The 24,465-nt window shown below is 56.1% G+C and overlaps 8 protein-coding genes across 8 annotated transcripts; 3 read left to right on the top strand and 5 right to left on the bottom strand.

The window, feature by feature from the left end:
• The first annotated feature begins 190 nt into the window (after window positions 1-190).
• CDEST_11893 (Putative GATOR complex protein WDR24) lies at window positions 191-4,220 on the top strand. The gene has a single exon (XM_062928049.1). It carries the CDS (start codon window positions 295-297, stop codon window positions 4,183-4,185), a length of 3,891 nt encoding a protein of 1,296 aa, XP_062784100.1. The 5' UTR covers window positions 191-294; the 3' UTR covers window positions 4,186-4,220.
• A 1-nt stretch (window position 4,221) lies between these two features.
• On the bottom strand, window positions 4,222-6,769 carry CDEST_11894 (uncharacterized protein). The gene is made up of 2 exons (XM_062928050.1): window positions 6,147-6,769; window positions 4,222-6,059 (listed from the first exon to the last, which is right to left on the bottom strand). The coding sequence occupies exons 1-2, from the start codon at window positions 6,522-6,524 to the stop codon at window positions 4,587-4,589; spliced, it is 1,851 nt and encodes a 616-aa protein (XP_062784101.1). The 5' UTR covers window positions 6,525-6,769; the 3' UTR covers window positions 4,222-4,586.
• Window positions 6,770-7,096: 327 nt separating this feature from the next.
• On the top strand, window positions 7,097-8,794 carry CDEST_11895 (uncharacterized protein). The gene has a single exon (XM_062928051.1). The coding sequence runs from the start codon at window positions 8,137-8,139 to the stop codon at window positions 8,791-8,793; it is 657 nt and encodes a 218-aa protein (XP_062784102.1). The 5' UTR covers window positions 7,097-8,136; the 3' UTR covers window position 8,794.
• On the bottom strand, window positions 7,097-11,806 carry CDEST_11896 (Putative extracellular membrane protein, CFEM). The gene is made up of 5 exons (XM_062928052.1): window positions 11,196-11,806; window positions 10,844-10,991; window positions 10,593-10,777; window positions 9,943-10,424; window positions 7,097-9,827 (listed from the first exon to the last, which is right to left on the bottom strand). Exons 1-5 carry the CDS (start codon window positions 11,322-11,324, stop codon window positions 9,335-9,337), a joined length of 1,437 nt encoding a protein of 478 aa, XP_062784103.1. The 5' UTR covers window positions 11,325-11,806; the 3' UTR covers window positions 7,097-9,334.
• Window positions 11,807-14,429: 2,623 nt separating this feature from the next.
• Window positions 14,430-16,648, bottom strand: CDEST_11897 (uncharacterized protein; the record flags this gene model as incomplete). Its single annotated transcript, XM_062928053.1, has 5 exons — window positions 14,430-15,580; window positions 15,658-15,722; window positions 15,776-16,152; window positions 16,212-16,291; window positions 16,396-16,648. The coding sequence occupies 5 exons, from the start codon at window positions 16,646-16,648 to the stop codon at window positions 15,198-15,200; spliced, it is 1,158 nt and encodes a 385-aa protein (XP_062784104.1). The 3' UTR covers window positions 14,430-15,197.
• Window positions 16,649-18,203: 1,555 nt separating this feature from the next.
• CDEST_11898 (Putative short-chain dehydrogenase/reductase SDR, NAD(P)-binding domain superfamily) lies at window positions 18,204-19,556 on the bottom strand (the record flags this gene model as incomplete). The annotated part of the gene is made up of 4 exons (XM_062928054.1): window positions 18,204-18,980; window positions 19,051-19,123; window positions 19,186-19,418; window positions 19,483-19,556. 4 exons carry the CDS (start codon window positions 19,554-19,556, stop codon window positions 18,341-18,343), a joined length of 1,020 nt encoding a protein of 339 aa, XP_062784105.1. The 3' UTR covers window positions 18,204-18,340.
• Window positions 19,557-20,096: 540 nt separating this feature from the next.
• Window positions 20,097-21,818, top strand: CDEST_11899 (Putative fungal transcription factor). Its single transcript, XM_062928055.1, has 3 exons — window positions 20,097-20,754; window positions 21,063-21,382; window positions 21,511-21,818. The coding sequence occupies exons 1-3, from the start codon at window positions 20,334-20,336 to the stop codon at window positions 21,754-21,756; spliced, it is 987 nt and encodes a 328-aa protein (XP_062784106.1). The 5' UTR covers window positions 20,097-20,333; the 3' UTR covers window positions 21,757-21,818.
• A 105-nt stretch (window positions 21,819-21,923) lies between these two features.
• CDEST_11900 (Putative berberine/berberine, FAD-binding domain, PCMH-type, FAD-binding, type PCMH, subdomain 2) lies at window positions 21,924-23,501 on the bottom strand (the record flags this gene model as incomplete). The annotated part of the gene is made up of 2 exons (XM_062928056.1): window positions 21,924-22,926; window positions 23,002-23,501. The coding sequence occupies 2 exons, from the start codon at window positions 23,499-23,501 to the stop codon at window positions 21,924-21,926; spliced, it is 1,503 nt and encodes a 500-aa protein (XP_062784107.1).
• Between the last annotated feature and the right edge of the window lie 964 nt (window positions 23,502-24,465).

Consider the following 24,465-nt stretch of genomic DNA (forward strand, 5'->3'; position numbering starts at 1 on the left):
ATCGGTATCGCACCAAGCCTTATCTCCCTTGTTATCGCTCTCGTTTTGCCGCAAACGCGCCGACCCGGGCTTGAAGCCCACCACACCCAGCTAGCTACCTTATGCTGTAGGTACCCGCTGTCACTGTAGCCGCTAACACTATACACACTTGCGACTCGCATCACTCAACTAACTTCACTTTCATCCTAAACCCAAACCTCCTTCTTCACCTTCCCAACCCACCACCGAACCCGATCGCGACCACGACCACGACCACTACGGCGCTGCCAATGGCGCCGCGCCAGCTCGGCATCCATGTATAGCCGCGAAAACAAGATCATGCGGAAACTCCTCGGCAAAGTCACTGCCGACAGCAGCACCGACACCCACCACTCCATCGGCATCACCAGTGCGCCGCACTTCCAGACCTCGTACCGACCGAGTGTCTCGCAGAATGCCGTCTTCCCTGCCGGCGTCCCCATCCTGTGTCTCGACACCGCCCCCGATCACCGCGCCGCCGTCATAGCCGGGAGACATGTCCTCAAGACTATCGTGTTTGACGGTCTGTCCATCAGCGAGGGCATCGATGTCCGCAGCGCAATCACGGCGCAATCCGCCTCCTCCGGCAAGGGCGCATCGAGCTCCCTGACGGCAGACCAACTCTCCATACGAGATGTCCGGTGGCACGGCGACTCCACCATCTTCACAGCTTGTGCAAACGGCAAGATCTTCTCGTACGACCTCGCTAGGATCTCGACAGGGGGCGCCGCACTCGAGTTCGTCCAGACGAGGGAAGACTCGCGCCAGGTCAACAGTCTCGACATCAACCCCCACAGGCAGACAACACTGCTCTCCGGCAGCCAGGATGGCATGGTGCGATACTTTGACATTCGCGCGCCGGTGCAGAGTCGCTCAGGTGGTCTCACTTACAGCCCACGCGGCGCCTACAAGTGCAACGCCGACGGGGTTCGGCAGGTCAAATGGTCGCCCAAGGACGGCTTCTACTTTGCCTGCGGAACCGAGTCTGGCGTCGTTCTGAAATGGGACGTCCGGAAGATTGCCCAGCCGCTGCTTAAGATACCCGCCCACGACAAGGCCTGCGCCTCGATATCATGGCATCCCGACGGCAACCACCTGATCAGCGGTGGCTGGGACAGCAAATGCGCCGTCTGGGACATGTCCAAAAACGCCGACAAGCGCCAGAAGCCTCGATGGGTCATATACACGCCCGCACCAGTATCCGTCGTCGCATGGCGGCCTGGACTCTGGTCAGCAAGCGCCCAGGGCAAACGTGCCGCCCAAGTTGCCGTCTCTTACGATGACAACCACAAACGATACGGAATCAACGGCGTCCACATCTGGGACCTCGCCCGGCCCTCCATGCCATACAAAGAGATTGAGCGATTCGACTTCTCGCCGTCGGGCCTACTATGGCAGAACCAAGATCTCCTCTGGACAGCTGGCAACGACGGCTTCTTCAATCAATGCGATGTCGCGTTCGCCCCGAAAGTACTCGATAGACAGCCTGTCTCGAGCATGGCATTTTCCGCTCGAGGTGACGCCGTCCTGTTCCTCGACGAGCGGCCACAGGATCGGCCACGGCCCTCCATCGTCCATCACCAGGCGAGTGTCGCGCCGCCACGGACATCCTACAGTTCGAGCCCAACAACCCCGATGCTCAGCATCAGCCGCAGCGACTCGGAAGATGATGTTGTTGGCAGCTTCTTGGGGCCGCGTCGCAGAGTTGGCAGGAAAAGGAGGCCTAGTCTGCGTTCGATTCCAGTTCTGAGCACCACGCCGCCATCCGGCCCGACCATCAGCGACGACCTCGTGCTGGGTCTGGAGCAGGCAATCAAGGTGACTGGTACTTATAAAACCCAGCAAACTATGGCTGTCGGCCACATTCCCGCGGCGGCACGAGTCGACATATACGAATACCTGTCCAGCTGCTATCTGGAAACGTTGGACCGCGAGCTGCCGTACGTCGCCGGCGGGCAGCCGCTGGCCAAGAGAGTCTGTGGCATTATGGACCAATATGCGCGCGCTGCAGAGCGAGTCAACCAATATCGTCTGGCCCAGACATGGCGGATTCTTGCCTACTCGATGAACCTACTGTTGACCCGCCGAGCTCAGTTCCACCTTGAAACCCGCCTGGGCCGGTTCCAGAAACGGCCGTCTATTTCTAAAGGAAAGGACATCCCCAAGGTCCGGGTGCCAAGGGCCTTGGATGTTGTCGTGGAGATGAATGGCGAGGAAACTCCCAGGAGACCATCGGCTCTTGTTTCTAGCAGCATTGATACCAAGTCTCTGGGGCCTCGATCGTTGCTTTCAGAAGAGATCGAAAGCACCTCAAACGTTGCGACGCCTGTTGCGAGAGCCATCAACGGGGGTAGTGCCGACCAAGGCAATTTCCCGTCAGAGGCAGAATTACCATCAGTCATGGAATCAGACAGTTTTGCATTGCCCCCGGCTGTCCACAGTACGTTTAATAACAGTCCGAGGAGGCGACTGGACTCAGTTCCTCTATCTACCACAAGTCATGAAAGCGAGGGGACACAGAGTTCCATCACAGAGGGTTACGACTTCTATGACACTGACGCCCTATCTCAAGCTATAGATGTGCCGGAGCCAAGGAAAAAGGAGCAAATGCCCCTGGACTATGGCCCTCGTACCCCGAATACCCGACGTACCTTGAGGCAGGATTCTTCAGAAGGGGCCTTTGCACAGATGTTCTCCATGTCGGAAAGCAGCCGGCAGACATCTGGACTGGCCTCATCCTCTGAAGCAGGGACATCAGCATCTACGCGATCAATCACAAGCTACCCCGTGCAGCTCGACAATCAAAGAGGGGTGAAGGACCAGGGCGAATACGAGAGCCGCATTCGTGGCAAAGAACTCGAAGACTCACCCGAACATGGAGCCTTGAGAGCACTGCATGGTCCTGGAGAAAGCGAACCAAAGGATTCCCCTGAAGAGATCTTTATGATATCCCAGACGACCATGGCATCGGACACAGTCACCGACGACCCATCAACACAATCACAGCTAGGATCTCTCCCTACGGCTTATGAGGACCACGCCCCTCTCCATGTAGGCGTCTCTTCTTCGAGTCCCCCAAAGATTACCCCGGCCCTTCAACATGACTCTACACCAAATATCCTCGAATCAGACTACCTCCACTGGCCTGAAGATCCGTCATACCCGCATCCCGCTGTGTCCAACCCAGACGCGGAAAGCTCTCCCCCGCTGAATCCGTACACACTTATATCCAGAGCCTTGGATTTCGAGACGCGTACATCGGCGCTCAACGCCTCTGCCATGGTCCTTCTCTTGAAGCCCCTCGTACCAGAGTCCGTCATTGACTCTTTCCGCGCCACATCCATCCTCCGTCAACACCACTCGCGCCTTACGGGCATGAAGCTCTTCATCGAAGCCGCCCTGCTCCGAAAACTCTGTGTTCAAGGCTGGCCGGATGGCATTCCCGAGTGGGGTGAGAACTACACATGCATCTTCGGCCCGGCGCAGCAGGGCGTCAAGGGGGGCTTCATGTGCCCTAGCTGCCGAAAACCAAGGGAACTCGATCCGTCGCTCGGCCAGAAGGCTCTTTGGAAGTGCGAGCGGTGCCGCACGACAATGGGTGCCTGCGCCGTCTGCGGCCATCGCGAGACCACAGCGGCCATGGTTTCCCTCATTGACGGCGTCGCCGGCGCCCAGCATGCGGATTCGATCATGAGCATATGGTGGTACTGCCCCGGCTGCGCCCACGGCGGTCACGCCACGTGCTTGCAGGACTGGCACGCACCCTCGGATGACGGCACTTACAGCCTCAGCGACGGGTGTTGTCCTCTTGACGGCTGCGGCCATGCCTGTCTCCCCGGGAAATGGCGCGAGGAGAAGTCGATTGCGCGGTCGGATGAATTGGGTCGCGTCGCTATCGAGAAAGCACGGATCGGTAACAACAGCAGCGCAGTTGGCGGCGGCGGCGGCGGCGGCGGCGGAGGCAAGTCGGGTGCGCCGAGCCCCGTGATCCCGCCCAACGTCCGCGGCGACAGCGTTGAAGTGCCGCAGAGCAGGGCCGTCGAGAGTGTCCGCGAGGCGCTAGCGAACAACACCCCGACAACGGGGATCCTCAGCTCCAGCCCGGGGAGCCGGTCCGGGGAGCGGGAGCGCAGGAAGAGCGTCAAGTTCGTGCCGACGGAGCGCTAGTGGCGCATCGACCTCTTTTTTCGTTCTTTCTAGACAGATGGCAGGATGGGACGAGGTAATTTGTTTTTAACGGCGCATTACGGGGGGGGGGGGGGGGGGAGGTCGAGCGAGAAGGGTGTACTAGAGCAATTCTCGTTCACAAAGGATTCGGCGAGTTCTCCAAATCTGAGGGGACACGGGCGCAGTGGGTGGTGTGAAAAAGACGGATGATTCCCAGGAAAGCTTGGCTTTGGTCGCCTGCAACAATTAACATTTTTATTAGTGGCGGCAGCGACTTGAAGGCCGGGGTATCTCGATAGTGAAACCACGCAGTAATGTAATCAACCGACCCTCCTCCCCCGCCCGCTGTGATCTGTTCCCTTGTGTCCAAGCCCAGATCGTTCGTTACTAATGATAGCTGCCTACTTTCCTGCGTTCTCCCTCATGCCCTTCGTCCTCAGCGAGACTTTCACCTCGCCAAAGGGCAGGCCTGCGGATCCGCCGTTACCGTTACCGTTGCCGTTGCCGGTGCCGTTGTGGCTGTGGTCGATGGGCGACTCGGCCCCATCACGAACGGTCATTGCTCTCCGGAGCTCGTCGCGCTGTCGGCTGAGCACCTCGCTATCGGTACTACCGCGACGACTGCCGCCGACGCTGCTTGTATCTCCGTCACCGGCAATGACAGCAGAGGAAGGAATGCGGCCCTTCAGACGTCCGGCCCAGAGACCGCGAACACCACCGCGCTTGCGTTCGGGGACCTCATCGCTGCCCGCGCTGCAGACGTAGAGCAGGTACTTGAGATTCGGTAGGGTATGACGAATGTCGACGACCTTGAGGCCCTGACTTGCGCACAGGGCCTCGATGTCCTTGTTCAAGATAAACCAGCCGTAGTCGAATCGATATTGCGCCGCAGTGGAGCCGCCTCGGGGAAGGTACAAGGGGAAGTCGCGTTGGCGGGCTGCTTGGGCCGAGTTGAGATCGGTGAGGAGGGATATGTCATCGCGAATGGACGAGCGTGACCCAAAGGGCGTGACGGGGTACGGCAGGGGTACGGATAGGTAATATTGCAGGGCGTTCGTCAACGCAGCGACGTGGCCCAGTGCACCGGACAACAGGTCGTCGTCGGGGCCGCGAGAAGTAGCCGTGTCATATGTCGTATTCGGGAGGGCGAGGCCGGCGATTTGGAACGACAGCGGAGGGCCCGATGGGCAGGGTGTGATCTGGTATATGTTGCCGAGGTCGGCGCAGATGCGGCGGCGCTGGCCTCGAATTTGCTCCTTGGTCTTGGCGAGAACCACCTTCGAGGCTGCCAGGTGCTGCGTCGCATCGACAATGTCCTTCGCGAGCTTATCTTGTAGGGCACGGCCTTGCGCAATAGCTTCCCTGCGCGACTTGAGTGATTCGCGCAGCTCGTCGCGCCGCTTTTCGGCTGCCTTGAGAGATCGTAGCTCGTGGGCTACGTACTTGTTGGCCAGCTTCACCTTTTCCTCGGCGGCGGGCGTCTCGTTGTGGGGCGACTTCTCAAGTATGTCGTTAATCTGGGCCGTGAGCTGTTCCTGTGTCGCGATGGCGTCCTGGATCGAGGTGTCGAGGGTCGCGAGTTTCATGAGAGCATTATAAGACGAGGTATGGAGTGGCGGGAGATCCTTTGCGTGCGTGGGCTTGCCGAGGACGTCGAGCGAGTAGATGCCGTCGGCGAGATGGAAGATGAGCCCGTTTGGAGGGAACTTGCGGTTTTGGAGGGTGCCAATGAAGTGTAGACTTCGAAGGTCGATCGTGTCTTGGAGCAACAGCGTCCACGAAGTCCGGTTCGCCCAGATCTTGATAGTGACGACGGGCGAGCGGGTGACGGATGGGCCGTGGTGGTTGAGGTCGAAAAATTGAAAGTTGAAATTCTGTCGACCCGAATGTTAGCTGGGTGTGTATGCGTGTGTGCGCGTGCGTTGTGTGACGGCTGCGGCCCGACGACAGCGGCTGCTTACAGTCGCATGCTCCTTCGTCTCGCTAATGTAGACGGGCTCGTCCTCGCCGTCGCAGTGCAGGGAAAAAAACGCATCGGCGGCTCTACCGTCGATGGTGAATTGCAGCATGCGCTGTCTTGTCACCGGGGTGGCGTGGGCGAGGGCGGTGCTCCGGCGGCGCGGCGGCTTGGGCCGGAGGCTGTCGCTGGAGAGAGCATGATGCAGCTGAGGGGCATCACGGAGGGCATCGAGCTTCGAGGATGACTTGTTCAAGGCCGTGTCGTCAATGGTCTGGCCCCGAGGACGAACGAAGCTCAGGTTCCGGAGGTAGATGCCGCGGAGATGACGGAGCTTGCGGTTCTGGGGGAGGAGGAGGGGACGGGACTCGGGAGGAGGCATCGTGATGACGTGCGGCTCAATTCATGGCGCTATTGAGCAGCTACCGGTCTCGGGATGATGTGTACTGGGTTCATGAGACCCGTGTCGCAAGAGCCAGTGTGTCTGTGTCTGTGTCTAATGTCGACAGGGATATGCTGCAAACAAGGGAACGTCGATCTGGCCGAGGAAGATGGCGATGCAATGTTGGTGGTGATGGTTTTGGAGGGGGGGAGGGGGAATACGACTGGCCCCAACTGAACAAAAAGTGACCGTGTGATGTCGAAGCTTTCCCGGTTTGGCTGCTGGCTGCTAGCTGCTGGCTGCTAGCTGCTGTCATGCTCTGGTGCTGACAATACAGAGTACCTAGGTACCTTACTGTGTAGAGGAAGGCGCAGGGCGCAGTGCACGGTCCTCATGCTGCGTGGTGCTGTGTGCAGGAGCTCCTGCTGTTTAGGGATGGATACTAGGTAACTGTCAATAGAAAAAAGCCCCATACTGTTAAAACATGAATCCCATCAGGTTCATCGAGCCGGTAAACGCATCTGTCCGTTTACATGCATGCTACACAGTTTGTGCTTGTCTTCTGCGCGTCTATTCTCTCCGCATTAATGCATTCCTCCCATTGACGCACATGTGTCATTCCCTCGACTCGTCCGCTCCTTGGCATCCAATCGTCCATACGTTCAACCCCAGCTTCGATCATACTCTCCAACCCACCGTGTTTCCATCCACACACGTGCAAATATAACTGCCGACACGCACTGCAACGGACGACTACTATACTACTGTACTGACTCAACCGCCCTTGTCGGCGATCAAAAAGCTTGTTGCTGTTTCTCTGCATCAGCTTTCATGCCCCCCTCCTCTTGGCATTGGAATGGCCTGATTCTTGGATCGCCGCCTGTCAGCCTCATCGTGATGGCCCAGCCAAGGACCGAGCAGGCAGATTGATCAATCTCCGGTCGGATGGCCTGTCCCGCTGCCGGTCGAACCGGCATCTTGGACGGTCTCTGACGGAGGGGTGGTCAATCTGCCCGATCAACCTCCTTGTCCGGTCAACCCCGCCTTCGCCGAAACACCAAATCGCCGACAGAGCGTCCGAGCTTGGATGGAGCATTCATTCGACCTGCTTGTTTGGCGTTCTATTGGTCTCGGTCAAAACACAGTTGCCGTCTACGTCATCGGCTCAACCTTAGACCCGACGAGTCAACAACTAGTTGACTGCTACTCCGAACTCGAGTCTCTGACCCTTTCGCTTTGGATGGCATCCATGACACCTGCGGCGCCCCTCGACCGCTCAGAGGCAACGGTTCGCCCATCCGTCTCACCATCATGCCTGTTGACCATGGATGAACCGTTTTCCATGGTCTTCTCCATCTCGTCTCTAGCTAACAGACATGTGAGGGGACGGTGAATTACGGAGCGCCACCTCCGACCCCTCCTCTAAGTCTACACCGAAGAGGCGTTTAGGGTCACAGACGTACGTCACAGAAGGTGCAAGCAACAATACGGCCACCGTCTTTCTCCACGGTTTGCCGGTGGTTAAAGCTCTGGGGTTTCCCCCCCTCGCATCAATTCGGGTTGCAAAGTTATCTTGCGACTCTGTCTCGACAAAGCCATTGTGTGGAGGACGATGGAGCGATCACCAGAACCACGGCATACCCTCTACCTGAGTCGAGCCACAAATGACGCTTTCATCATTAACCTCGTCAAACCCAATGCGGGTCTCGTCCCCTTGTACAGCGTCAGTCACAATGCCAAAATGACCAAGATGGAAGTGCGGAGGACCAAGTGCGATGCAATATCCACCGAACACCGCCCCGTCGGCTCCATCAAGACCCGCACGATACCACCGAGAGTCGACATGGCCGTCCGGGGCGTCAACTTTAAGATGATGCGCAAACATCCCCTGTCCAGCGCCCTCAGCTTCCGCTTCCTGGGCGCCGGGGAGATGCGCTGGGAGGAGCTGGGCAAGAAGGGCAGGGGCATGAGGCTCATCGACTTCAATGGCAAGACGCTAGCATACTTCCGTCCCAAGCTGCACGTACTGGGTGGAGGCGGAGGAGGCGGAGGAGGCGGAGTAGGTTACGGGAGCAGCCCGTCCGCAGGCGGCCTGAATCTGAAGGGGTCAGATATCAACAGAGCCGGCCGGGGTCCCGGCTTCGAGCTGCACGCCGCGCTCGCAGATCTCGACCTGGACCTGGTCGTCGCGACGGGCTTGGCGGCGGCCGAACACCGTCGGCAGTTGGACGAAAGCTGGGACCTGATGACCAGCGAGGAGTACGAATAGAAGGAGATTGATAAGCGGAGAAGTTGGACGTGACGCGGGGCGAGGGCGCGGCAGCTGGACAGAGCTCGCGGCAGCCGACTTGGATGCGGCCTGTTGTTCATTACTCAAGTCACTCCCCCGAGTTTATTCGTATAATCATTGTATCCTACTCTCTATATCGACCTGGCTGTGGTCTGTTGTTCTGAGTTCATTGCTCGGGTCTCACACACACCCCGAGTTCGGTCGTCTAATGGTCGTATTCCAAGTACATTTTATACCCTTGCTGAAACAACAAACACAATACGTTGACTGGTATCTTCTCTCTCTCTCTCTCTTTATCTGTCTCTGTCTCTGTCTCTCCTGCTTTCTCTCTCGGCTCTCTTCAGAAACAAAACCAGGGTTTCCCACATTCGCCGTCGCTTGCATACCCAAAAATGGAAGAGGACAAGGAAAAAGGTCTTACAATCCCTTCATCCTATCATCATCAAAACAAAAATAGAGTGCCAGAGTTCATGATTCAATGCTTACGCCCGCCCGCGCCCTCAAAGCCAGCTAGAGTTGATTAGAGCCTCCCGTTGACGTCCTTTTGCCACCTCTTCCCTGCCTTGACGTTTTGCAACTCGACGTCGGCGCGCCAGTTGACCGTCGTCTCCTTGTCTTTCGCAAAGACCACCGGCCGCTTGCCGTCCGCCTGGGCCGCCATCTGGTCGGCGATGTCGATTAGCGCCGGCGGCTGGTCCTCCTCATCATCGTCGTCGTCTACACCGCTGACCGGGGTCTCCGGGAGCTCGTGGAACTTGTCCTTGCCGATGTGTAGTATCGAGCGCCTGGACTGCGCCGTGCTGCGGGTTTCCTTGGTCGTCTCCTTTTTGCTGGTGAAGAGCTGGGGCACTTTTTGCAGCAGCGGGCGCAGGGCCGGGAGGCTCGCGCAGAGGATTGCGCAGAATTCCTCGACAATGGACCAGATGACGATGTCGACGTTGTCCCAGGTTGTGTCAAAGGTGCTCGAGAACATGACCAAATACTTGAGTCGGACCATGGTGGTAATGCAGGCACTAGGTCACCCCCATCTTGTTAGCGAGGGCCTCGGGTTTCCAAACGACCAAGGTACCGTGTAAAGGGGGGGGGGGGGGGGGGGCGGGGGGGGCTCCTGTTTAAGCATGGACGCACAATGATCCGAGGCTGAACATGAAGCCCAGTGCAATCTTCTTTCGGATATTGAGCTGCAGTTTGACTAGCTCGGGGATCGGTAAGACTAGGATGACCAGGTCCTCGACGATGCTGAGGACGGCGCCGGCGTACCCGATGGCCGTGACGTTAAGGCACTTGCGGTCCGGGTTGCTCCTGTCCCACGTTGACGAGATGGGCGTGCACTGGAAGACGATGACGAGGAGGAAGACGAGGCCGTGGATAAGCAGGAAGGCGATGAAGCAGCGGACGGTCAGCTGGAACCAGCGCGCAGGGAAGATGCGGGAGAAGAAGAGCAGGATGGAGATCTTGGCGAAGACCTGGATGAGGATGTAGAGCTGCTGGACGACGTAGAAGAGCTGGATCAGCTTCGTTCCGGCAGCGAGTTCGACGTTCCAGTAGTGCGTCCCGAAGCCCAGGTCGGCGCTGGCGATTTCGATGCCCGCGAGTCCGGCGAGGAGCACCTAAGTTCCGTCAGTCACGACTTTCTCTCTCTCTCTCTCTCTCTCTCTGTCCCTCTCCCTTTCTCTCTTGCTGTCTCTCCTTCCCTTCTTCTGTTCCCCTGTTCCTCTCTCCGTTGCAGTCTCTCTGTTCCCATCTCTGTCGGCCCTCCCTCGTGAGATCAAACTAACCGTTGCAAACACAGCTGTCCAGTCGTCCCACCACAGTCTGCGAGTAATCATCCATCTGGAGATACAGCGGAGTGCAACAACCGGGAACGTAATAACCGACAGGGCAATGGCGATGGTCTTGACCTCGTGGCTCCTCGACTCCTTTGGATACGCGGCACAGAGGCTCGTCTCGAGACTCGCGGCACCTACAGGTCCGTCAACACCAACTTGAGACGAATCCCTATTAAGAAGATAATCACAAGAGAACTTACGTGCTTGATCTTCAAAGTGGCAGTTGAGCTGCACACATGTCGATAGGTCCGACTGCAGCGGGATATTGAGACACAGGCAGTCGGCAGCGGTGACGACCGATGTTAAGCTGCAATTACCATCTGCCAGACCTTGCGTGAGACATGGAAGCTAGCATCATGGGGAAACCATGGCCCGGTCAGCCCTACACAGCAGTCGGAGATTTGTTTGCTTTTTTTGACCAGGTCTCTATTCCGGGGGAGGGGGGGGGGGGGGGGGGGGCGGGACGGACTCGAGGGCAGAAAACTGCCAAGTAGTGTGACAAACAACAAACAAACAAACAAACAGTAAGGTGATAAAAAGAAACAAACTTACAGCGCAACTGGGAATCTGGGAGAGCAGTTCGGCGACGCCCTGCGCCTCCACCGCGGCCGCGAGCCAGGACAACAGCAAGACAAGCGGTAGCAGAGGGTGCCGGCCAAGGAGCCCCAAAGTTCTGGTCATCTCCTAGATATCCTGGGTGGAAACATGTAGAAGGACGAGTAGAGGGGCCTGCGATACAGAATGGTTGTGATGGAGGACGAGGACGAGGAAGAAGACTGAAAGAGGGGAGATGGATCCGCTGCAAGGGGAGGACACGGGAATACATAGGCCATATGCGTGCCCCCTTCGTGCTTTCTTGTAATACGAATGACAACTTGCCCCCACCCATCCACCCCCTCCCAGTGCTGTTTATCCCCACGACGAACAGGTCGAAGCAGAGGAAGAGCCTTAGCGAAAGGATGGGAACGCAGTGGGCACCAACAGACCTTCCTTCGTCCCACACGGTGGTTGCCAAGTTGCCAAGAGTTAGAAAAGGCGCGAGCACTGTCAGTCATCCCACACACACATACACACAAACGCGCGCGCGCAACTCACGGCCGTTTTGGCAGAAGGCAGACAAAAAGAGAAAGAGAAAGAGAAAGAGAGAGAGAGAGAGAGAGAGAGAGAGAGAGAGAGAGAGAGAGAGAGAGAGAGAGAGAGAGAGAGAGTGTGTGTGTGTGTGTGTGTGTGTGTGTGTCTGGTCCCTGGCGCCATCGCCCGTTCCTTGTACACCACGACCACACATCCCGGCATGCTTCCGGATGAGATGGGCAAAGCGGGTTAGTTGCCCCGTTGCGAAACTTGCTGTTGGTGTGAAGCAGACCACACCCGCCCGCTGCAGAGAAGGAAAAAGAAAACCCACATGGATGATGGCGTGGATCTTTTTCTTTCCGACACACGCGCGCAGGCTTTCTCTGCATGAACCCACTCTGGACCAGAACTCCAGAAGCAAGCTTGCCAATGCGTCTAGAAGCACCTTATCCGTACTTGGATGTATCTTACCCCCCCACCCCCCCTACCCCTTCCGATGCGTTGGAGAGTCTATAGGCGAGAAAGTTAATGGTTTGGCGTTTGGCAGTTGGCGAAACAGACTGCAGAATCAGACTCGTTCGAGCTAAGACGAAAAGACGACGTTCAGCCGGGAGGAGTGACAGGGGTTGCCGTTGGGGGCTATGGAATGGGGCGATGTTCCCAGCGATGGCACGTTCATGGAGCATATAGTTGGGGCCCATAAAGGTCAAGCGGAGCATATTATCACGTTCTCTCTGCCCTGTCAATGCGGGGAGGGGGGGGCGGGTGAGGACGCAAGACAGTCAGTCAGTCGCAGTATCCAGTAAGACTTGACTTGGAGACTTGGAGAAGAGAGAGACCCTCCCTATGACAATTCCCCACCACCTTTTGCTTACTCGACATGCCCTTCTAGGCTTTGGGCGCCTGCGCTTCGGACGCACCACCAAGTCGGGGGGGCTCATCTCGCATCTCTCGCTCGGGTCCCTCTCAGGGGCAGCGCGTTTCTGACTGGTGGCTGGCCATGTTGGGACTAGTAAAGTAGGAGGTCAGCCCGTCGGGTAAGGGAGCGGATGAAGGCAAGACCCAAGAGAAGAATAGTAAGAAGGAGGAGTCGTCGGAGTAAGACGGTCAAAGTGATGTTGTCTGACCGAGAATGTGTGGAATCGCCTCTTGTCAATGACTCTCTGTAGGGGGGGTCGGCAAGTACAATCGGGATTGAAAAGAGGGTCAATTAAGCTTGAATGGGCTCCGAGGCACGCGACCCCGTTCCGCGTTGAGCCCAATTTGCCCCATGCAAATCGGAGGGGTTTCATCGGCCACTTTCTCAACTTGTCCATTCCCTCTGCTTGTCTTCTCCATGTGGTGGATGTATGTACGATGTACGGGGCGGACGACATAGGCCGGGAACTGTCCCCATGCAAGCTTCCAGACCTTTTCCCCAAATAGGCTGTCCAAAGGTTTCCAAGGGTTTTTACCTTTCTCTTTGTCTATTCCTGAACGTGTCCTCCTCCCACCACACATCAAGCTCACGGTGAACCCCAATCAAGCAACCCAGAACGGGCACAGGTAATTTTTGCCCCCTTCTTCATTGGGACTAAGTAAACAGACAAAGCTTTGGGCTGAGCAAACACGAGATACTTCAAACCATGGCCAAACTCTGTTTCCAGGGCCCTCCTCCGGCGCCGACTCCGCCAGGTGCCCGTCTCCCCTCCCAGTCAACTCCCCAGCTTGGATCAGGTGACGCGGGGGCTTCGGGTGTGTCGCCGAGTGTCTCTTGCTTGAGTCTTGGCTGCGTGAGCTTGTTCCATTCTGGACGCTAGAAGGATACGAGGAAGGCCGTCGTCGAGTCGTCTCGCTCATTAGAGTTCGAGGCAGCATTCTTTGTTTTTCTCCCTTGAGTCGCCTTCAACCGCCCGCTACACGTCGTGATTGGGCGGCTGCGCACTCGGATGCCGGGTTGGCTTATGGAGAATTATTCTCGGACATGGAATAGAGAAGCTTTTGAGAAAGATAAACATCTGCCTTCGATTCCCACACCCCCCCCCCCCCCCCCCCCCCACACCCCCCCTTCTTTGGCTCCTGTTCGTCTTCAGTCCCGCACGCCTGAACGATATGAAGTGCTTCCCAGGCTGTGAGGTTTCAGACGCACCGTATGGACTTTGTTTGTGACTTCTGTTAAGTGATTGAAATCAGGTCAGCTCTGGTGGTCTGGGGCCCGCGTTGCACAATCCTGGCTGTCAGCTCCCGCGGATTTAAGTTGAGATGTTACCCCAAAACCCGAGCTCTCCGTGCTGCAGATCTGTTTGACCATTTAGAAATAGAACTGTTTCTTTCTGCCTTCTCGATACTCGACTGACTGATGACTCTTAGCCAGCCGTCGCCGAAGTCTTGGCTTCATCTCGAATCATGGGGTAGATTAATAATCGGCCTCGGATCAACCATCGCATGCTCCAACTCATGTCCAAGCATTCCCAAAAGGAACTCTTCCCCGGGGCTCCCAAGGATGGTACATCTTCCCCCCTTGATGGCTAGATCCCAGCTATCCTTCTTGAGCTTGTTTCGACAGCTACCAATACCGGGAAATGCCCGTCGTCGCCGTGTAAAATCCGGCTGCCCACGGCTTTCGGATAGGAATCCTACCGGACAGGAATCTTGCTGGACAGGAATCTTACTTAGGCCGCCCCACGACGTCGTACTTGGAGATTCAGACCGTGAACTCTAGATCTGCCAGCTGCTTAATCGGCCGCTCTCGCCCGCCTCCGCTATCCATTCGTTCGAAAACGGGACAGCAAGCTCGGTAACCCATACGCCCAGGCCGAGGACAGACCCCAAGCAGGCCGGTGCCGCGCCTGCAAAATGCCCGGGAAGATTCGAAAATCACCCCACGGCGCCTACTCGGTTTCAAGCCTTACAGTTTGCCGGTGAGCTCACTTCGGACAGCAAGCCGATGATGGGTTAACGAGGGGCACACAACAACCCCTTCAGCAAGAGTCCACGGCTGCGGGTGACACATGGTTACCGAGGTAGATTGGCATCGTTTTGCTGATCACGCGAGAATCCGGATATGCATCCGGGAATTGCTTGCGTTGGGTACGGGATAGAAGGGCACTCCGGCGCTCACGTCGCCTCACATGGCGGAATTCTGGCTGAGGCGTCCCGAAAATGGATGAACAAGTTTCTGGAGCTTTTTTTTATATATATTTTGGTTTTTGCTGAAGTGTTTTAGTGAAAAGGGAACATAAAAAGAAGCAATTATGCTGGTAAAACTCGATGTGTCAGTCTGTGTTAATCATAAATCATTCTGCTTCATGATGAACACCCGTCCCAAAACGCCGTTTTGCCGCCCGTCGTCGAGTCATCCTGATTAATAATCAATCTAATCCGCATATCCGGAATTGAATCATCCAGAGCCAAGATCCGTCAACTCCGTCATTGAATCGTGCGTGCGCCATGCCAAGAAAGACAGAAAGAAAGAAAGAATTGCAAGAGTCCACGCTGTGTCTTTCATAACGCTATGCCGAGGATCTGGTTCGCCTTCGTCGACTGGGGCGCCCTATCCCAGCACAGGCTCGTCGCTTCCGCGTGCTCCAGCCTGAGCCACTGGAAGTCGGGTTTGAAGTCCGGGTTCGCCGTCTTCTCGAGCGGACGGTCCTTCCAGGGCGTCGCCATCGGCTTGATGACCCGGGGCGCGATGGCACGGTTGAAGACGGGCTTTCCAGGCATGGATGTGAAGCGGAGCGAGTCTCCCCCTCCCCGCGGGAGCGAGACGCCGTGCTTTCTGTGCCGAGAGCATTTGGTAAAGAGGGGGAGGATCGGGGGTATCGAGATGGCTATGATGCCCACTGTACACTCGGCGATGGAGAACAGCACCCATGACGTCCAGTTGTCTAGTTCGGCGAGTGTCAGATTATGGCTGATGTCTATTTATACCATCCGAAGGTGCATCTCAGGTGTTGTCACTTACACGTTATGTCACCCTGGTTGAGGAGGTGCAGGTTCACAATCTTGATGACAGCCGCAGCACAAGAACTAAACCTTCGTCAGTTCGTTACGCGGAATACCACGACGGGTACAGGACTCACAGCCCGGCAAAGGCGAGGAGGACCGTCACCTGGACCTTTTTCCGCAGCGGAATCTCCATCCGCCAGAAATAGACCAGGGGTGCGGTGCACAACAGCGCATCGATGCCGATTCCGATGGCCGTGCTGGCGTGGAGGAAATCGAGAAAGGGAAAACATGAGGCGCCGCTTATGCTCGAGTCCCAGGCGGCTGAGACGGGTCTGCACTGGAAGACGACGGCGAAGACGGAAGAGACGGCAAAGGCGCTCGTCAGAGCCGCTGCCGCGAATAGTAACCACCGTGCCGTCTTTTCCGTGATGAGTCGCAGGAACGAGCATATCGCCGACAACCTTGTGAACGCGATGGCGCAGGGGTAAAGGATGTTGGCGATGAAGATGAGCTGCCGCAGTTGTCAGCCACCGGGTCTTTGTTCCCGCCCGTCCTTTACGAAACCCGTACCTGTAGCAGGCTCTTTGTGTTGTCAGGCAAGAGTTCGGCATCAATGTCTTGAGAGTGCTGGCCGAGGCCGAGATCCGTCGCTGAACTGTTTGTCAGTTTCCGAATCCCCGAAAGTTTGTACTCGAATCCCGAGAGACCAGGGATGGATAGACAAGTCCCGAATGCGCAAACCTCGTAGACTTACCAATAGGGAGCAACGAGCAGATCCCAAAAGTGAAGAGCGCCGCGATTATGACCAGCACGTCGTCGCTGAAGAAGTTCCTTGTGATGGTGCAGCGGACAATGACGCGCAGGGGCACGAGGAGGCCGACTAGGACGAAGGCCGTGAGGTTGACCCCCCAGATCACCGTCACCAGGTTTGTCTTCGTATCGTTCATGTTGGCGCCGTCTGTCGAGACCACCTCCAAGCCCGGCCCAGTCGCGTTTTCAAAATCCATTGTCGAGGGTGTGGTGGGGGGGAGAGGAAATAGAGGCCGTACGTAGTATTAGTATTATCGAATATTAACCATGGCGACACTCAATGCCGGCAAAAAGAAGCGAAGTCAAGGAAATTTTTGTTTACGCAAAGAACCGATATGCCAGGACGAGAATACGCCGTGCCCGCTGCGGGAGGATGGCCGGACATATCTAGTATTTCAACCCCGGCGGCTCTCCCACCAGCGGCCACTCTCTCACTTTGATCATGTTGGGCTTTCGACAGCCACCGTGGTTTCACGAGTGATGTTTTTGCCCTCCCCGGGCTTGCCTCCCCTTTGGCGCCACGCAAAGACAGGTCAAAGAAATCCTACCGTCGACTGGCTCTTCGCGTCAACGGGCGGGAGCTAGCCACAGCCCCCAGGGACTAGCAGACCACTGGGGCCCCGGTGCGCGTCACCAAGGCTTGAGAATGTAGGTGCTTTTTCTCGTGTCGGCACGGTCATCACATGCAAGTAAACATTCGGATATCCGTCGCAGTGTCGAAAATGCTCTTTGTTTCCCACTGGAGCGAGGGCCATGACGGCGCAAACGTTCATGGCCGTTGCCACGGTGTTGTGTTTTCTAGTCTCATGGCAGATGACATTTACAAAGCTCGTTTCACTTTTAATGGTAATACTTGCAAAAAAAAAAAAAAAAAGACCGTGAAAGAGTTGAAACGATAAACCGAAATGTCACCATGTCCAAGGGGGGGCCGTAAATGCAACTCTCTCTCACTCGGGTCTCCAATGGGAACACGAGGCCGGGCCGTATTTAGCAACTTCGAGTTAGTCTGATGTGCGTAGCTCGGCGAGCTCGAACTCTCGGGCTTTCTTCAGGCGGACTGTTGTTGTTGTTTTCTGCAAACTGCACTGCGGCCAAGAAGCTGCAACGCTTTGACACTATTCTGTGTGTACATGACGATACCCCGAATCCTTCCCATCGGGCGCCATGCCATCTTGCTGCACAGTCGTCACATTCGCAGGTCCATGACACGTGGCACCTGGTCTATTTGTAGTTTCTGGTCATCTTTGGGCCTTTCTCGAGGAGCAGTGTCCGTCCAGGCGCGGAATCGGGAGCGCGTATCGTCACGCTCGTGAATTGATGGGGAGGACCTCGACGAGAGTAAAAAACCAGCAGCCGACTTCAGGCATTTCTCTAGCAGCCACACCAAGTGGCGTTGTCAAAGATATCGCTAGTGGAGAAATTGGAGGGAGCATTCCAGAACGCCTCCAAGGAAATGACCTGCAATCATCGTGGCCGATGACCGCCTCAGAGTGAGTTTCACACAAGTACATGAACACACACACACACACACACACACACACACACGTTGAGAATATGCAACCTTCTCAGCTTATAGACTCTGGTGTAATGATATTCTCTGAGACTGAAACTTTTGAAATAAATCGGTTGTTTTATGATCGAGGCATGCTTGACTGCTGAGATGCGCAACATATCCAGGGGCGCCAGTCAAGTTCAGCGCCACAGCACGTTAACCAAAGGTGGTTACTTTGATAAAGAGAAGAAAAATTAAACTGCTTGAATGGTAAAAAGTATCCCAATGCTAGAAGCCTGGCTGACAGCTGTCTCAACATTTGTGTGCTGCCAGATCATGGCAGATTAAGAGCAACCCCGTTTGTAAGACTCCCCTCCAGCTCACAATGTGACTTCCATCACCACTGCTGCAGCGGCGCCATCCCAATCTCAGAAAGATGCTTGTTGACTTCCGCCGTCGTGTTGTCCCACATCCCCCTGACTTGTTTTGCGTCATTTGCAACCGGATTCGGTGTCACAACTTTGCCGTAGGGCTCCAGGTATTTACCCTTGAACACGTCGGCGTTTTCGCGCACTTCACTCGCGGTGGCCGCAAAAAGAGACGTCACGGCGCCCTGGTCAGTCGACAAGAACACTGCCGCTCTGGCAAGCGAAAAGACCGAGTTCCCAATGCCCTTGGTCCCCTCGCTGGCCACGCCTCCCGGGTGCACCGAGATGGACAGGATGGGCAGCCCCCGCTCGTCTATCAGCCGCTGGAGCTCCTGGGCGAACAGGAGGTTGGCGACCTTGGAGACCGAGTACCGGATCATGTCGACGACGAAGACGTGACGAGAGAGATACCGCCAATGCCAGGGGTAGTAGGGGACGGGGCTGGCGAGGAATGACGGGGAGTCGAACGTGAACTGATAGTTGGAAGGCAGCATGGCATAGTTGACGTTGGAGCTGAGTGTGATAATGCGCACATCAGCCCCTGGCTGCATCGTTGCGTTTTTAAGCAGAGGGAATACGCCGTTTGTGAAGACGAAGTGGCCGACGTGACTGTTTACGTCGAGGAACGTCAGTAGGTTGCAATCCTCGAACGGAATTACATTTGCTTGAATCTCCTTACTTGACCCCCATGTGCCATTCCCATCCGGGGCCTACTGTCTGCGTAGACGCAGAGCAAAGGCCGGCGTTGTTGACTGGACAGACATCGTCAGTCGTGTGGGGGGAGGGCAAGGTCGTGAAAGAATGGTCAACTCACTCAGAATATCAACTTTGCTTTCTTTTGACTTCAGCTCCTTAACCGCTGCCGAGACGGATGTCAAATCCGCCAGATCGAGCGGCAGCCAGTGGAGTCGACCATTGTCAATCTCAGGATTCTCTGACGTGAGAAGAGCCCGGGCCCTGTCGGCCTTGTCTTTGGATCTCGCGGTGAAATAGACTCTAGCGCCTCGAAGGGCGATGAATTTGACGGTTGAGAATCCGATGCCGGCACTGCAAACGGTGAGCCTAGGGTTGCGCAGTATAACTTGTCTGGTTCGCGCTGGTGTATGCTCACTTGCCCCCAGTCACAACAACTACCTTGCCTTCAAGGCTGGGCATATCAATCAACGGGTTCCAGTAGCCCGGCATCTCGAGTTGTGGAGATTCGTGTAAGGTATTAAATTAGCACGTGAAAGGGGAACTTGACGGGATTCGAATAAAGCTAACGTCAATGAATTTTCTGTCTCTACTGTAGCATTTGGTATTGCCAGTCCCAACACTTATATAATATATACTACGCATCTCAGAAAATTCAGCATTTCCTCGTTTGGGAGCACTTGAGACTGGCTGTCCTCTGTATCATTTTCACCAGCTTAATGAGGACTGATGCGGGCAAGTAATCAACCCGCACACCGAGCAGGACCAGCATTCCAGACCCACTAGAGCGAGAGAGCTTTATCCCTTTTTGGAAAATGCTCAACTTGGCGTTCTTCAACCGATCCCTGGTCAGCATCGGGGACGCCCGGGGGGGGGGGGGGCTGTCATCTTCTCATTCGCAGGATGCGTCCATCGGCCCCTCTCATGATTTTGTCCCGTTGGGGACTAGTTTATCCTGACTGGCTCTAAATTTTATTGGACGAGTCCCAGAAACGTGCCTGAGATGAAGAGACGATGGTGAACCGACTGGGGCGGAAGCTGAAGACAACCAGCACCCCACAACAACACCAACAACACCAACACTAGGCTCGTTCCCTCCTCTGCCCATTGCTGTCTGTCGTCCTATTCCCTGGCAGCTTGTTTGTTTTTGAAACTTTCGTCGTATCACCAAGCCACGCAAGAAATGTGCGACTTACCGGCAACGCCATCTCTGGAATAGGTAAACGCATGACTAGTCGCCATCGCCCATAGCCTGGACAGCGCACCGCCATGCCTCGCCTACGGACGAAGGTCTCTCCGGCGGAGGGCGGCGGCTTCGCCTTTGTTCCGATATCCCACCCGAGCGAATCGGCGGCCTGGAAGAAGAAAGTGAGATCCCATGCGGCCAGAAACCACCTGGCCCGGCGGCAGCGGGTTGTCGCCTACCAACAGACCGCCGTCACCACTCGTGCCAGTACCCCGTCAGATGGCCAAGACTCGGACGGAGCCCCTCTCCGCCCATCGAGCCAACCACCCGAGACCCGGGAGGTGTTCGTGTCTGGCAGGGGTTTCTCGGACTCGAATTATGGAAACGGCCATCCACTTCTTCACATAAACAGCCCCATATCGCCCTTGGGCGCCGCAAGGACCGACCCGTTCAACAGCTTCCACAGGGTTGTCACGCCTTGGGAACAGAAGCTCCTCGATCACTGTGAGTGAATGACCCGTCCCCTCTTGGCACATGTTGGTTGGTACGGATGCGGATGCGCGCATGGGGATCGTGGGGTGCTTGGTGAGGCGTATCCGCAGATGAGGACAGAAGTGCAGACTGTGAGGCGGGCCAAGGACTGCATGCATATCCTTCTCGCCTTGCTATCCCACAACTTACTTCCAAGCAGAGTTGCTTGATTTCGGCGCCCCACGCATAGATGCCTGCCTCTGAAAGCTTTATCTCATGCGCCTGACCAGCTCAAATTCAGGAATGCTGACTTCTCCTCCCTTCTTTTCTGCGTTCGACAGTCATGCAATACATGGTCATGAAGGAAATGACATGTGTGCCCTCACTGAACCTCGACATATTGGGCGACAAGGCCGCGTTCTGGAAGAGCATGGCGGCGCACTGGGTGCAGACCTCGCTCTCTGACCGCGGGATGCTCGCCAGCACCCTGCTCTGGGCCTGCAGGCATATGGCGGCAGTGCAACATCGCGACATCTTCAACCCGCAGGCGACCAGGTACAGGTTAGAGTGCATCCAAATGCTCAACCAGACCCTGACGAGGGAAGGGAAGAACATCAGCAACCTCACTATTACTAAGACGCTTGCTTTGGCTTCGGACTCGGTGAGAATGGGCTCAGTCCCTTTTTTGTTTTTGTTTTTTTCTTATTTTACCGTACTACATGTTGTTTCTCACGCAAGACAGACAGACTGACTGATTGACTGATTTGACTGACCCATGTCGCATGATAGAATCTGATGGGCGAACACGACATCGCGGAACAGCACTTGAAAGCCGTGGGATACATGATTCGAATGCAGGACGAGGGTGACACTCCGAGCGACTTCCTCGGCAGGCTCGTGATCTGGTTCACTCGGGACAAGAACTCCAAGAGCATGATGGGCAGGGCGAACCTGGACTTCAACACGGACATGACACCCGTTGCGAAAGTAGAAAAGGACTTGGTTTATCACGTCAACGCATCGACAAGTGTCTAAACAAACATTATTATTCTAATTATTATTTTTTCCCTTATTTTCACTCGTCACAAAAGATTGGATGAGCTCATGAACCTTCTACGCTGGAAACATCTGAACTGCATCCGAACTCGACTCGTCTCATCACGTCCGTTCGCCTTTTCTTTTTTTTTTCTTCTTTTTTTTTTTTAGGAGCCCACACCCTGGGGGTATGTGAAGATGCCCTTGGCGTCGTACTTCGTCTTGATGGTCTTCAACCGCGGCAGATTATCCCTGTAGTACTGGTCCTGCGCGTCCGCCTTGCTCAGCTGCGAGTCGGCGTAGTTGGCGTACCGGCCCCAGTCGGCCTTGGCCATGGTGGCGGTGACCGAAGACATCCACTTGCCGAGAAATGAGTAGCCGGACGAGGGGTACGCCTCTTCGCCCGACGAGTCGTAGAATTGCCACATGAGCACCTTGTCGCGGTGCGCATACGCTGTCGCCGAGTTGGCGACCTGCGCCGTCTTGGAGTTCTTGCCGCCATGGACGTCGACTAGGACGAACCAGCCGGTGTACGTCGACTGGGCCGTGTTCAGGTAGTAGTTGACAAAGGCCTTGAAGCCGTCCTGCGAGACTGCCTTGGTCATGAGGCTCGAGGCATAGAAAGTGTCGCTCGCGTCCTGCGGGCCCGTCTGGTCGAGGTCCTCGCCGGCAAAGTGCTCCAGTTGGCCAATCCAGTTCGTCTGGGTGAGGGTGGCGCCGCCGACGTCGATGCCCAGGGGCGAGAGGAACTTCTTCAATACGCTGCGCGTCTGCGCCTCGGTGCCGATGTAGAGGCCGTCAAAGGCCGTGCTGTCCGAGGTGATGACGGCGCGCATGTTGAGCTCGGCGGGCATGTCGCCCTGTGCGTACGTCTGGAGGGCCGCGAGCGCCGCGACCAGCTTGTCCTTCTTCAGGTTGAAGGGCACCTTGTACCAGGTGACGACGCTCGGGGCGGCGAAGGTGTTGAACTTGAACTCGGTGATGATGCCGAACGATGAGCCGGCGCCGCGGATGGCCCAGAAGAGGTCCGGGTTCTGGCTCTGAGAGGCCTTGACGATCTTCCCGTCGGCCGTGACGACGGTCGCTTCTACGATCCAGTCCGTCGCCAGGCCGTAAAGATGCGAGCTGAAGCCGAAGCCGCCGTGGATGCTGTGACCCGATGCGCCAACTCTGAGATTGCAAAGCGTCAGCCATGATTTGCTCATATTTAACATACAGAGGCTTATTTCTCTCGGTCTTACTCACCCTGGACATGAACCATGAGAAATAGCTCGGCCGCCCTGTTTGAACAGCTCCGTCGCCACGTGTCCGAGACGAGCGCCGGCCTGCACGGTGGCTGTGCTGTCGGCGTTCAACGTGACACCAAACATCTCATCTAGCCGGACCACGACGTGGCCGTTCTCGCCGCCGAGCCCCGACGACGAGTAGCTGTGTCCACCGCCGCGCGCCGTGACGGTCTTGCCGTACTGGGACGCGCATCTCACGGCCGCCTGCACGTGGCTCGCGTCGGTGGCCGCCACCACGAGCGCCGGCGTGAATTGCACGCGCGCATTGTAGGGCCTGATGTCCTCGGACCAGTCTGAAGAGGAGGACACAGTGACGGGGGCGTTGGCCGCACTGAGGCAGGCCTGGATGGTGTTGCTGGAATTCCCTGCTTTGGCGGCTTGGGCGGTTTGGGGAAACGGTTTGGCTGAGGTCAACGGGAGGGCGGCAGCCGCCCAGGAAAGAGTGGAGGTGAACCTCATTGTGGATAAAAGAATGTTTTATGTTTGTTTGTTTGAAACACCGATGGACACATTCCATCTTGCGGGAACTGTCAACTGTTATATGCCATCGCGACTCCAGGGTCCAAGCCGGTATGTCCCCCTCCTCTTCGGGACCTGGCCACTTCGCCTCCCACCGGGAGAACATTGGGCTCGGCCGGTCCGTCCATCGACTCCTTTGACAGTCGAGATCAACTCAGAGATCGTCCACAAGTTGAAATGGTATTTCCGGGTAGACGGGTGGCCTAGAAAGCCGGACACCCAAATAGATGGGAGATACCTATGTTGAGTGCAGATCGTCGGGGAGGGGAAAGTACTGCTTAGCATCATTTACCCCGACAATTCCCTGACTCAACCACATATTCTAAAAGATTCCGGCCTTTGTTTGTCACTTGCCTGCCGGGGTCCGGCCTCATCAGTGCGAAGAGGCGCAAGGCCTGGAGTCGGTGGCTGTCCCCAAGATTTCGCGATTACGACGCAACTAGTTTAGCCTTCATGGACGGCATATCTGCTTGGACGAAATCAAGGGACAAAACGGGTCTCGCTCGGAGTCTCTACGCTACTGGTTCAATTAAGAATTGTGTTTGGACGTTGCTGAAAATCACTGTATCTTCTACAATGGCGCACAATGTCTCGGAGGTCTCCTAGGCCGTCGACAATTCTTCTTTCAGCTTAGGTAGTCACTGGCGGTCCTCCATCTTCATCATGAGATCGAGTAGGGCCAGATCGACGAAATAAGGCCAACCCTTAGTCCAATGAGGCGAGTACCAAATAAGAAGTCAGGTTGCGACCATGAGGAATAGCCATTTCATTATGATGAGCGTAGCAAATCGGTCGTCGCTGCCATCACATATCGGTATTTTTCATTTTTTCTATCGAGAAGATATACCGCAGCTGAAAGACAATTACTGAAACCTCTCTGACACTGTGTCTTTTACATCAGTAC

This window comes from Colletotrichum destructivum, chromosome 8 (genome assembly GCF_034447905.1).
Source record: "Colletotrichum destructivum chromosome 8, complete sequence".
Classification (NCBI taxonomy): Eukaryota; Fungi; Ascomycota; class Sordariomycetes; order Glomerellales; family Glomerellaceae; genus Colletotrichum; species Colletotrichum destructivum.

Coding starts and splice junctions, on each gene's coding strand:
- CDEST_11896 (XM_062928052.1), bottom strand. CDS start 11,324: ATGACCAGAACTTTGGGGCTCCTTGGCCGGCACCCTCTGCTACCGCTT. Junction 10,778..10,843: donor CCACTTTGAAGATCAAGCAC/GTAAGTTCTCTT, acceptor ACGGACCTGTAG/GTGCCGCGAGTCTCGAGACG. Junction 9,828..9,942: donor ATGTTCAGCCTCGGATCATT/GTGCGTCCATGC, acceptor GGGGTGACCTAG/TGCCTGCATTACCACCATGG.
- CDEST_11893 (XM_062928049.1), top strand. CDS start 295: ATGTATAGCCGCGAAAACAAGATCATGCGGAAACTCCTCGGCAAAGTC.
- CDEST_11899 (XM_062928055.1), top strand. CDS start 20,334: ATGCCTCGCCTACGGACGAAGGTCTCTCCGGCGGAGGGCGGCGGCTTC. Junction 20,755..21,062: donor ACAGAAGCTCCTCGATCACT/GTGAGTGAATGA, acceptor TGCGTTCGACAG/TCATGCAATACATGGTCATG. Junction 21,383..21,510: donor TTGCTTTGGCTTCGGACTCG/GTGAGAATGGGC, acceptor GTCGCATGATAG/AATCTGATGGGCGAACACGA.
- CDEST_11895 (XM_062928051.1), top strand. CDS start 8,137: ATGGAGCGATCACCAGAACCACGGCATACCCTCTACCTGAGTCGAGCC.
- CDEST_11894 (XM_062928050.1), bottom strand. CDS start 6,524: ATGCCTCCTCCCGAGTCCCGTCCCCTCCTCCTCCCCCAGAACCGCAAG. Junction 6,060..6,146: donor AGACGAAGGAGCATGCGACT/GTAAGCAGCCGC, acceptor TCGGGTCGACAG/AATTTCAACTTTCAATTTTT.